The sequence below is a fragment of the Lissotriton helveticus genome, chromosome 1_1 (assembly GCF_964261635.1).
Source record: "Lissotriton helveticus chromosome 1_1, aLisHel1.1, whole genome shotgun sequence".
In the NCBI taxonomy this organism is placed as follows: Eukaryota; Metazoa; Chordata; class Amphibia; order Caudata; family Salamandridae; genus Lissotriton; species Lissotriton helveticus.
The window spans coordinates 1831109416-1831122171 of NC_136057.1; the positions used below are offsets into that span (position 1 = coordinate 1831109416).

General features: G+C 46.1%; 1 protein-coding gene across 2 annotated transcripts in view; it reads left to right on the forward strand.

The window, feature by feature from the left end:
* Window positions 1-12756, forward strand: part of PLBD1 (phospholipase B domain containing 1) — a 386856-nt gene that overhangs the window by 163937 nt on the left and 210163 nt on the right. For both annotated transcript variants that reach the window (XM_078641128.1, XM_078641133.1), the window contains exon 6: window positions 9018-9179. In XM_078641128.1, coding sequence (XP_078497254.1) covers window positions 9018-9179 — 162 coding nt within the window. The remainder of the gene's footprint in view (window positions 1-9017; window positions 9180-12756) is intronic.

Below are 12756 nucleotides of genomic sequence, written 5' to 3' on the forward strand. Positions count from 1 at the left end.
GGCTAATCGGCCTATAATTGGCCGGGAGCAGAGGAGACCCCTTCTTGTATATCGGCACAATCTCTGCCCCCAGCCAAGAACAGGGGACCTCCATACCTCCTAAGATGGCATTGAAAAGAATAAGAAGGTACGGGCCCCAGATTTCGGGGTGATGTCTAAAAAGGTCCCCTGGTAACTTATCCAACCCTGGAGCCTTTCCCAGCGCTAAGCGCTCCAATGCAATCACCACCTCACCTAGAGAAAATTCCAGGCCCACTTCCGGGGAGACGGGGGGCTCAGCCGCCACTCCATTGGCTAGTAGAATAGTATCTTGGTAGAGCGTCCCAAAATGGGTCTCCCAAACAGAGGAGGCGATGTTAGGCTCCACTGCGGATTTGAGTTCCCCCGTCCCAGTATTTACCAGGGCCCAAAATTTCCTAGAATCTTTAGCATTTAAAGCTTCAGACAGCTCATGCGAATGATTCCAGTCCCAGTCCGCCCTTGCGTTAACCATTGCTGCCTTATACTCCCTCCTAAGATCTGCAACTTTGGCCTTGTTAGAGCCCTCTTTGATGGTAGCAATTAGCTCGGACTTGAGTTTCCTGCAGGAGGAATTATACCAGGTCGAGGTACGAGTCTTTTTCCTTCGTGACGGTATCACCGGGTAAAAAACCTCAGCAAGGCCCCTCACTAGCTGATCGTGAATGTTAGCTAGTCTCTCATTGTAATCAATGGGTCTAGGTTGGTTTATGAGATCATCCACTTCCTTAAACCTGGGGAGTGCTAAGTCATATAACTTATTTATAGCATCTTCTGTGTTAAGGAACTTTCCCCATTTAACGCGGTGCCTGTTTAAGGAGAGAAGCAAGTCCCCCTGGTCGTCGCTGCAGGGAATAGTGGGCAACCCTTCTAGAAGTACAGGATGCTGAATCTCCAGTTGAAGGGCATTGTGGTCACTATCTGTCCTTAGTAGCACCCTGAAATCGTAAACTTTAGGCCACATGGTAATATCTAATAATATATAATCCAGCCTGGACTCATGGTCCTTTCTATTGAAAGTACACAATGAGGGGGTATCGGACGGAGTACGCCCATTACAAGCCCTCACTGCGAAGTTCAAGGTAAGGGACATAAGCTGTACTGCCAGTGGGGACCAAGCTTTAGGGTGGGGTGAAGACGAGGGTGGGACTCCCCAGTAGTCATCCTCTTCGGTGAGAGCACCCTCCTTTAGTCCTTCTAGGGGTTCGAAATGACAGTTGAAGTCCCCTCCCATCACTATCTTGTGGTCACCTGGCAGTTGACCTAGAAAGGATGACAATTCATTCAATGTGGGGGATTCATTGGGCGGAGCGACTGGGCGCGAGTAAACGTTGATAATGGCCCACGGTGGACTGCCGGGCCATCTAAGCAACACACACTGGATATCCTGCGAAAGTGTGTCCATCTTTTCCGCCTGGCACCCAATGTGACTCGCTACCCAAATCGCCAAGCCACCCGAGGGCCTCCCCCTCCCGTTCCACTTTGCAGGTATCTCAAAAATCTCGAACCCCCTTTTGCTCTGGGGTTCCCTCGCCCACGTCTCCTGGAAAAGGAAGATTTCGCTACCATTTAACAGGAGATCCCAATCTTGTGTATCTACCTTATTCACGATCCCCGCCACATTCCAGGAGAGAATTCTCAACCCTGGAGCTTGTGGGGGTGGACCTGCCCCGCTAGATGAAATTAAAGCGGTAGCTAGGGGAAGATTAGGATCTCCCGGGACAATTGTGTTGGTCAGAGTAGGAGGAGGTACAGCCACTTCTACTGGAGATGAACCTATGCCAATCGGGGTATTAAGTGGTAACTCTGCTCGGCCCCTGATGCATCTAGGCGGAGCCCTTCCCTCTTTAGCAAGAACCTGCACCTTGTTGTCAGTCACCTGAGCTTCTCTCACTTCCCCCCTGCCTACCACCCCAATAACAGATCTTTCTAGGGATTGCTGAGTTTCACCCTTTTGTGGTCAATCCACCTGATCAAGGCAGGAAAATCTGTTCGGGTGGATAAAATTACCATGAGTGGGGAATACGCTGTACTTGGGCCTATATCGTGAGCCATCCACTGCAAAGCCCACTTTAGTCCAGCCCTGTCCCCTCCCTGCAACAGGGTTACAAGCATTTGGATAAAAATGTGAAAGGGACACTAATTCAATAGAGGTTTTGTCAGCCCCAAGCCAGTTACAGATATATGGGGCGACATGTGGGCTTTTGAAACTAACAATTATACAGTCCCCCACTCTATTCTTAGGAGTAGATCCAATCCAAGGAACCCTTCTGACCATCAAAACATCCCCTTTTAGATTAGGTGGAAGGGGCCTGTTGATATTGAGCCAACTAATTACCTTATTACGTAGCGAGTCCTGCGGCTCCCTTACATCCCCGGTGAGCTCAGGCACTCCTACCATAATCGCAGTGTATACCACTGCCTCCGGGGGCAGATTGACCATCCTGCGCCTAGCATTGGGGCTGTTGGAGCGGCCAGTATGGCAGTTAACTGAACTCTCCTCTCTCGTTAGCTGGGGAGGTACGAGTTGCTTAGACCTTCTAGGAGCAGGGACAGGGGGCCTCGTCATTTGGGATGTCGATGTAAGTGATTGGGGGGCCGAAACAGTATTATTGCTAGTGGAATACCCTGGCTGGATTGATGCCAATTTTGAAGCCTGGGTAGTCGTTACAGAGGTCGGACAGCTGTTCCCAGCAATCTCCCTGGGGGCCCTCTGTACGTTAGAACTCACCCCCGTGCCAAGACCATTTTTTTTGTGAATATTTTCTATAGCCACCAGTCTAGCCTCTATAGAGTCCAATTTTTCAGACAGGGGATTCAGTAAATTTCTAAAAATGTCCGTGAGAGAGCTGATGAGCAAGTCTGTGGAGGTAGGAGGGGTCCCACCAAATATGAATGGCCCTGAACACACTGGTAGAGATTTGGCTGGTGGGGGGCTAGAGTGTTCCGACCTGTTTCCCGGGGAGATAACCCCAGGTGAGACTAAAACGCCTGAATTAACATCCAGGTTTTGCATAGTTGAATCCACTCTAGACCTCTTTGCAACCATTAGCTTCCTTGGCCTCTTCCTTTTAAGTGGTTGATCCTCTCTACTACATGCGGGTTCTGGTGGCACTACAACCTGACCCACCTCCTGCAACTCGGTGTCCGTACAGTCCATATTAGGGGTGGGGCCTACAACCCCCGAGAGGCGTAGTGACTCCCTATCCCTCTGGAGAGTTGACGGAGTCCTCAATTGTAGTAAGACTGACTCGATAGTCTGATCAATGCTATCCAAGAGCGACAGGTGGGTGGCATCCAGAAGTAATGGTGTGCTGGCATCAAATGAAGAATCCGGGCAGGCCAATGACAGATTGCCTATATCCTCCTCAGGGTGATTTTCTAGCACAGTACGTCCTTTGTTGGCCACAGCACTGGCCTTAGGGAAGAATTTTTCCAAAGTGCCTGTGCACTGTTGAGCAGCCTTGCTCCTGGATATCCTGGAGGCCATATTATGTTAAGATAACAAGGGTCGCAACCAGGGGAGATGGTAGTGCTTGAACGGAGTAGGCGTTAGAGGGATGGCCCGGTCCGATCTCTGCCGGCCTAGAACGGCCCGCCCTTTGCCCGGGCTTAGCCCGGCGACCGCCCGCGCGCGTCCCGCGATGTGCGTCTGCGGTACTGAAGTTGTAGGTGGTTAGAGCTAGGAGGCGTGGCCAGCCGGGAAGAGTCCCAGGTGCGGCGTGTCAGCAGCCGCTGAGGAGCCTGGGACTCGCAGTCCCACTGCGCCGGTGATGGAATCTCTGCCCTCCGCGTTTGCACTGGTCAGCCCCACTGCAGCCTCCTTGGGACGAAAGTTCCTCCTCTGATTAGAGCCTCGAACTGTAGACTTCCACCATTATTTACTTTGAAAGTCTCCACTGTTAGCCAACCACAGCACCGACACCGCCCTGATCGCAGCCACCGATGACATCAGATCCCTGCTCGACAACGGGGAAACAGCAGCCCTCATCCTCCTGGACCTCTCCGCAGCGTTCGATACTGTCTGCCACTGCACCCTAGTACAGCGCCCCAGCAACATCGGAATCCAAGAGAAGGCACTGGAGTGGATCATCTCGTTCCTCGCCGGAGGAACCCAGAGAGTCCGCCTCCCCCCGTTCAGATCCAAGGCCACTGAAGTCATCCGCGGCGTACCACAAGGATCATCACTCAGCCCAACCCTCTTCAACGTCTACATGAGCCCTCTCGCAGCCATCGCATGCCAACACAACCTCAACATAATCTCCTACGCCGACGACACGCAGCTGATCCTCTCCCTCACCAACGACCCCGCCACCGCCAGAACCAGCCTACACGAAGGGATGAAAGACGTCGCCGAATGGATGAAGAACCGCTGCCTGAAACTGAACTCCGGCAATACGGAAGTCCTCATCCTGGGAGCCTCGCCCTCCGCGTGGACTCCTCCCTCTCGATGACCAGACAAGTCAACGCCGTCTCCTCGTCGTGCTTCAGCACCCTGCGCATGCTCCGTAAGATCTTCCGCTGGATCCCCACCGAGACCAGGAAGACGGCCACCCAGGCACTCGTCACCAGCCGACTGGACTACGGGAACACCCTCTATGCCGGAACCACAGCCAAACTACAGAAAAGACTCCAACGCATCCAGAACGCCTCCGCACGACTCATCCTGGACATCCCCCGACACAGCCACTTCTCCAGCCACCTGAGAGACCTGCACTGGCTCCCTGTCAGCAAGAGGATCACGTTCAGACTCTCACCCACACAAGGCTCTCCACGACCTGGGCCCCAAGAACCTCAACGACCGCCTGACCTTCTACACGCCCACCCGCCAGCTACGATCGACCAGCCTCGCCCTCGCCGCCGTACCACGCATCCGCAGAGCCACCGCCGGAGGAAGATCCTTCTCCTACCTGGCAGCCAAGACCTGGAACTCCCTCCCCATCCACCTTCGACTGACCCAGGACCATCTTTTCTTCATGAAGCAACTCAAGACCTGGCTGTTCGTGCAGTAACGTTTCCCCCCCCCCCCCCCCCCCCCCCAATAAGCGCCTTGAGACCCTTCCGGGTGAGTAGCACGCTATACAAATGTCATGATTGATTGATTGATTAATAAATTATGGTAAAAGCTGCCAGAGAGCTCCTCCCTTCATACAAGGCTCCTCATTGCACCAAGGGTCAAATGCAAGTCTCTCACATACAATTTTGCAATTTATACAGAAGCTTTCCAGATTTTCCCCAGAGCTGAGGTGAACACTTAAGCTGTGTAAATCACGTCATTGGCGCAGTTTCCGTGCTTCACGAGGCAGCCCCACAAACAGTGTGTCAAGTATAGAATCTTTAACTATAGTTGAGCTGAAACTGCACCTGAGGAAAGAAAAGCCGCTGCCTCACCTTCCAGTCTTTCCGCTTGTTAGCCGCTCCACATTCCGTGAGGTAATATTTCTGTCAGCATGGGAGCAAATCTTAACAAGGGCTGTGACGCGCAGCAGGAGCCCTCATTCGAGACAGGATTAACACTGTCTCATCCTTGCTCTCTCCGCTGTCGGAGAAGCAGCCTGTAAACCACTTCTGTCTCACCGAAGAGCGGGCGCTGCTGCTCGGGGCTCCCCACAGCGCTGAGCTCCAGCTCTAAGCGGCCATCTTCTTGCGTGGCAAGACCCCCCCCCCCCCCCCCTTCTGATTATTGATCACGGCTTCCCAATTGCTAAAAGTACCATAACCTTTTCCAATACTGCACAACCCTTGAAAGATATTTTTCCTTCCAATTGAGTGAAATACATAATCTAAATAGAACTACAACAATATATCCAAATGTCCTAAATTTCCCTGATATAGTACCATCCGTCCCCTGCATAACTCACTGACCTGCCAATTGCATAATGCCTGCTAAGACTATCGAAATTAGTTTTTCAATTTCACAGCAATAATTCCACTGCTTCGGGCAGCTCATTAACCTATTTATATCATTGACTAATTTGCTGTCACAACGTGGGCATGTGGAATGTTCATGCATTTTCACCTCATAGAGCGTTTTGGGTGTATAGGAGAGCCTATTAATCACTTAAGATTATTGAAGCTGCAAATATGAGCACCAAATGAGTCAATTTTTATAGCTGTTTTAGTGTCGCTCAAATTCACACCATGTCCTAGTTTATTGTTCCATTTTTCTTTGTGTTTATTATTATTATTATTATTATTATTCAGCATTTATAAAGTGCACAGCTACCCAAGGGCATCCCAGCGCTAGTGGCTGAACAGAATAGTGGGGTATGGGGCTGATTGTTGAAATAACCAGGTTTTAAGAAGTTTGCGAAACGGAAAAGGGTGGCGTTTGACGCAAAGGTGTGCGGGTAGTGTGTACCAGAGTTTTGCCACATTATAGGAAAAGGATCTTCCTCTGCTTCTTACCCTCCTGATTTTGGGAACGACATCAAGATTGAGATTAGCCGATCGCAGGCCTTTCTTGGGGCGATAGGGGGTGATGAGGGAGCTGCTGATGGCAGGGCCAGTTCCCTACATGGTCTTATGGGCCATGCAGAGAGCCTTGAATTTTACTCTTTTGGGGATTGACAGCCAGTGTAGGGTCTTTAGGGCTGGCATGGCTGACTGAGTTTTTGGAATCCCGAGCAGCATCATGGCGGCACAATTCTGTGCGACTTGGAGCTTCCTTAATGTTGCTTTGAGAGCTCCTATGTAGAGAGAGTTGCTGTAGTCCAGTCTCGATAGGACCAAGGCCTGAATCCGGATTCTTTTTACAGCCATTGAAATGAGAGGTTGGACCTTCCAAAGTAGTCTGAGTGTACCAAAGCAGGCCCCTGTCACCCTCACTGCTTGGTGGTCAAACTTGAGAGAATTTTACAATACAACACAATGGTCCAGCACTCTCCACAAAGAACAGTAGTAAAAACAAATGATTTGTTTTTTTTTAAATCTGTTCAGTAGGGCTTTAAAAGTTCTTTATTCTTTTTCTTCATACAAAACGTAGCCAATGCGTTTAGTCCAAAAGGACTTCTTCAGGGCAACAAGTGGTGAGTCTGACTATGCTGATTATTCTTTCAATCTCCACTTCTGACAGTAAAAAGTTCAATGATGGCAGCACCTTTAAGTTTCCATTTAGATTTTCTCCTATGAAGATAGTTAGTTTATACACGATGATTATTTGATTCTTGGAATATGTTATCCAATGATCCAGTTGGTACCCAGTAGCCACCTCACTATTATTTATTGATTATCCTCCATATATTTGCTTCATGTATTGACAAGGAAAAACGTTTTCGAAATAAATGTGAATTTCACGTCCAGTCTCTGTGGCATATGGGATCCCCTTCGATAATGCGCCGTCACCTCGCACCGCGTCGCCGTTTTCAAAAAAACGTGTATAAATGAAAAATTGATCCATGCTGGAGTTGTTACCTAGGAGCATAAGTTCTGTTTTCCCTCTGTTAAGTTTCAGACAGGAGTGCTCCATCCAAGAGGCCACTTTTCCAGACATGTTTCAAAGTCAGAGGGGAAGTTACGGGGACCATTAAGAGTGATGACCAGCTGCGTGTCATCTGCGTAGATGACAATTTTTATCCCATGAGGCAAGATGATATTAGTGAGTGGACGCATATACACGTTAAATAGTGTAGAGCTCAACGAGGATCCCTGCAGGATACTCATTTTCAAAAGACACAGAAAAAAATTGTCATATCCTACATATATTCAACGTCCCTTTTCGCCCCAAAACATGTCTCTAAGCGGTGTTGAACTAATGGTGTAATTTGTTATCCCAAATTTATTCAAGAAATCTCTGATTTGCATATACTTGAAGAAATTGTGCTTCAGAATAAAAAACACATTTTCTATCTCCAGAAAAGAGTTTAAAACTCCATCTTTTATTATCTGTCCTAGACGTTTTACTCCATTTCTTACACATAACTTATAATATGAATTATGGAAATTCTCAGTAAATGCCAATGAGCTAGGTATAAGCGTTCATATCGGAGACTGTATCTGATTGGCCTCCATATTAAATAGGCCATCTTTGCATCCATCAATCTGACACTTTTAAAACATCCTGGATCAAAATGTCAAAGCAGTGCACCGTTATCAGTTATACCAAAACACATCTGATACTTCATTTGGCATCTCCCTGTGTCATGCTCTGATATTAAACAGTGCATTTTTTTTAAGCATAGCTGCCCTATAACAGTATTTACAATCCCGTAGCGCCCATCCTCCTCTTTCAAATGGTAATTTCAAAAACCTTATTACTTTACCAGGTTTATAATTCTTCTGTATGAATTGTCCAATCAAGGAATCCATTTATTTTAAGAAAAGAATTTGAAACAGAAATAGGATTGGACTGAAATAAGTATAAGAACTTGAGAAATTTAGTCATTGTTATAATGTTACATTGTCCCACCAATGTTAGCGGTAATTTCATTCAAGTGTGAGACTTGCACATACACTCCTGCAGTAAACCCTTATTATATCCTTTCCCACAGAGCATAATTTAACACCTAGATAGGTAGTAATGCTGTGGTGTTTCCTATGTACTCTATAATTTATAATCATTTGTATTTTCTATATATGTAATGTCTAGCCTGAAATATTACAGACATATTCTGCTATACTCTAAATTATTTCCATAGTCTGAAAAACTTGGAGAGTATATTGCCACTTCGTCGGCATTTGTGGATATTTTTTAACTGCACCTCATTCAGTCATGGGTTGAACTGATGGTTATTGATTATCCAACTGATCTAAGGTAAATGTCACAAAAATGTGGTGACCTAGGGCATCCCTATCCAGTTCCTCCAATAATTATCAGTTGTGAGGCCATACCCATAGTTGTTACCTTAGCCATAGGATACAAATAGCGAGCCTTTGTCTTTGTGGAGATTTACATTTGTCTAAGCACCGTCCATAGGAATCTCCAGCAGACCACTTTTTTATTATTTCTAAATGTTGTGATTTACTTTCCACAAGAAACCTTTTTTCTGTTTTTCTCGTAGGCGCTGTCCTTTTTTGCTGTTCAGTTTCTGAATGCAGTGGGTGATCTGCTTGACCTTATCTCTATGATGTTCCCGGCTTTCAATGTAGACTGGCACTCACTTAGTAAGGAGGAGGCAAGGAAATACCGATGGGAAATGGGCCACTGTTCTGCACTCATTAAGGTGAGCTAGGGAGCATGGATAACATTAACTGGGCTGAGATTATAAGATGACTCTGTGTCACCAAAACACTTTTACAATCCTGACCTTTGCTTGTACAAATCATTGCTTTCAGGTGCAACAATAGTAAAACTCTCACAATGCATTGATTTTGTAAAATGAAAAGCAACCTGTCCCTTTGACATGTTATCTGATAACTCTAACCTTTCCATCCTGAATTGCCTACAATTTGCACAGCTTACTCGTTTTTCACTATGAACTGTAGGCACTGGTAAGGAGCTCAGGGCATTCCCATTCCATGTGCCTGCAACCCCCAGTACCGGCACTGCTTAAGATCCAGTTGTGAGTTCCATCAAGATGGGTACTCAACATAGGGCTTGGGCACTGTCATTTGTGATGCCATCTATGGAGTCGTGTAGTATCTTATGAGCTCTGTATTGGGGGAGTCACAGTTGTATAAAACAATTCTAACTTGAAAAATTAAGTGAGCATTACATTTTGAATCCTGACCATTTGAGGTCTTTAGGGAATTATTTTGTTTTTTATGTTTGTTCCTTGGGTTTTGATATGATATACTTCCACATGTACCTCTGTGTTGCCTATATCCATGACATCAGTGCTTGAGGAACACAGGCTTTGGCCAAGCCCTGTAAGCACTGGGTGTTCAATGTGGCCTATGGACATATGCCATATGGGCCATATGTGGTGGTGCCTGGTTGTCCCCCCCCCCCACTAGATTCTGGAGGGCTAGGCTTCCTGGCTGTACTCAACAGACAACAGAAGTAGAGTGTGGCCTTTGGTCCCAACCTTCTCCCAACTCTACTTCCTATATTGTCTGTTAGGCATGGGAATCCACCCACCAGTAGGCTGAGGCAATCAGCTACATCTTTGGCCTGGCCTCTGCCTGCACAACCTACCTCGAAAGCTTGTTAGGATTTGTCTTCAGCCACCTCTAGGTGGCTGTAAGCTTTGGAACACTTCCTTTGCCCTGTTCCATTACGTTCAGTATGCTCAAAGCTTAAAAAATGTATTTACATTGTCAGTAAAGGTCTGTAGAACAGAGCAATCTTTTGAGACTTCAGCAATGTTTGTGATCGAATTGGTCTGTTTTTTTATATTGTGTTTTGTGAACATATCTCTAACAGACATAAGCTTTTTATACTTGATCGTTTTATAGCAAAAATAAAGATTTATGACTTTCTTAGATTACGTTCTGAGTTTCTAATTGGTGTTGGCTAAGTGGATGTTGATTGGAGGCAGTATGCGAGTGGTGTGCATATAATAAACAGAGCCCAAAGGGATCATTGTTTATACTGTTTTTGTGGGCTACAGAAATGTAACTCTCCTTCATTAAATCCCAAAACAAGGCTTAGGAACTCACCCATGGTGTCTCTGATGAGATTACACCACTGATGACATCACCTGCCATGTCGGCATTGACAGGACAGAGTTCTTTCTCTAGGTTTGGTTTGGGGGTATCTTTATATTGAAAGGGCTGCTGCTTTCTTCTTTTTACAATTATTACATTTCTATAGTGCCTCATATCCCCGATGGGGTTTCAAAGTATTCTCATGGGCATCAAGTTACTGGGAGCTGTTTCAGAGGGTGTAGTTTGAAATGGAATTGTTATAGAAAGGACTTTGTGATATGTTGGCTGAACAGTGTGACATTTGAAGATGTGCTCTAAACATGGTGCAGAGGTGGCACTGCACATAAACTTGGACGTTGAAGAATAACGTGAAAGTGTCCCAGTAGTGTAGGTGAATACCTACCCACCCAGTTATTTAGGATTTGACTGCAACATAGTCCTTCTTGGGTAGAACAACATTTTTAATGCTTTCAGAATTCGAGATGGTTGTGAAATAATTATTTGGATTCGAGCAGGGATCAATTGCCTCATCTTAGCCATGTGAACCGGGCAGAAGTCTTAACCAGTTTGAACTTTTTTGAAGGACCGGTTGTTCAAGATCAGCCCTAACCTAGATCCAAGAGCCCTATCTTAGTGGTATATAGTTCTTGTTGATGGGAGAAGAGGGGTGTAGGGCCGTGAATGGCAACATAAGTTCTGTACTGTACTCAGAAAGTGAAATGTGTGGGCACAGCAAGCCAACCTTACGACTGAAGGATAGTTTAAATATGAATATCATTGTTTGAATTAAGGACTCACAGGTGTAGTCTGCATACCCTGTAGCTCATGAATCATATGAACAGAGGCACCACGATACTCACGTTGGCATAGTCTAGATGCGGGAGCAGAGTGTTGATGGTGGCTGTACACTTTGAGGAAAATGTTGTTATCTGGGAAGATATATGATAGGCATCTCATTGTGTAGAGCCGTAAGTGGAAGAGTAAAGCTACCATCTTCCCCTAGATTACTTAATTACTGTGAAGAGTTCCTTTGGCCATCTGAAACCAGGTTGCAGGAAATCTATTTAGCACAGGCTCAAATCTCACACTATTGACACGTACATTAGCTGAGAAGCATTGCCCAATGAGACAGGAATCCGTCAAATTGGTTTTCAGTTTTAATATAATTTACGTATCACCTGCCAGAATATAGCATTTTGAATTGAGGAAAGCCATGAAGTCCAGTAGAGTGGTAATGTAGATAGTAAAAAGAAGGGATGAGATGCCAGACACTTGTTTGAATACCGGCCGTCTAAGGAAAGGTACAGACCTTAAAGAGGAAGTGATAGTATGAGAGATCTGTTAGAGAGGAAGGAAGCAATCCAGCAAAAGAGGGTGTTCAGTACTCCGTACATTACAGCGTTGTGAAAGAAAGAGGAAGGAGATGCAAATAGATGGTGTTTGAAGAGGAATACGAGTTTGTGGAAGCAAGAGTTGAAGGGTGAGAGATTGCAGGAGCAAGGAGAGGCGAAGAGAAGGGCTGTAGAAGGTAAATGGAGGTTGAGATCGAGGTGGGAGTGAAATATATTTGTGAAAAGCAGAGGTGCATGTGTGTTTATAGTGATAGTGGAGGAGGAAGTGGGAAATAGAGGGATACGAGTATGATTTACGACTAAGAATAGAGTGAATGCCAGAGAAATAGGAGGTGGAGCAAGGAGGTTTTAATTAATGGGAGAGGGATGTGAGGTGGTTGAAGGTGAAAATGGACAGAAGGAATATATGTGAAAGCAAAGAGTTGTCCGTAGTAAAGTCAACGGTTATAGAAGGCGAGAGAGGGTGGTGAGTATGGAGAGTAAGGGAAGATGAAAGGGAGCAAGAGGAAAGAGAGAGTTGAAAGATAGGTAGTGTGAATAGGCATGAAGAAGAAAAGATAGTGTTTGGTGGAGCAGGATGGAAAGCGGGAATAGGAGGTGCATGTAGGGAAGCAGCCATGAAGTAGGTTTGCTGTGCATAGTAAGCATTATTTGTGTCTTGCTGATGACACCATAAGACATAGACCCTGAAGCAAGCAATGGCTCACGTAAACCAACCAACAATACTGGTGGTTATAGAAACATCCAGATGCTTTCTATTGAATCTTAAATGTACAGAATTTGACCCTGGGCGTGTGGAACCAGATTGTGGAATTACAGATATAGTTCGTATTAAGTGTGACGAGGATGATTCCCCAAC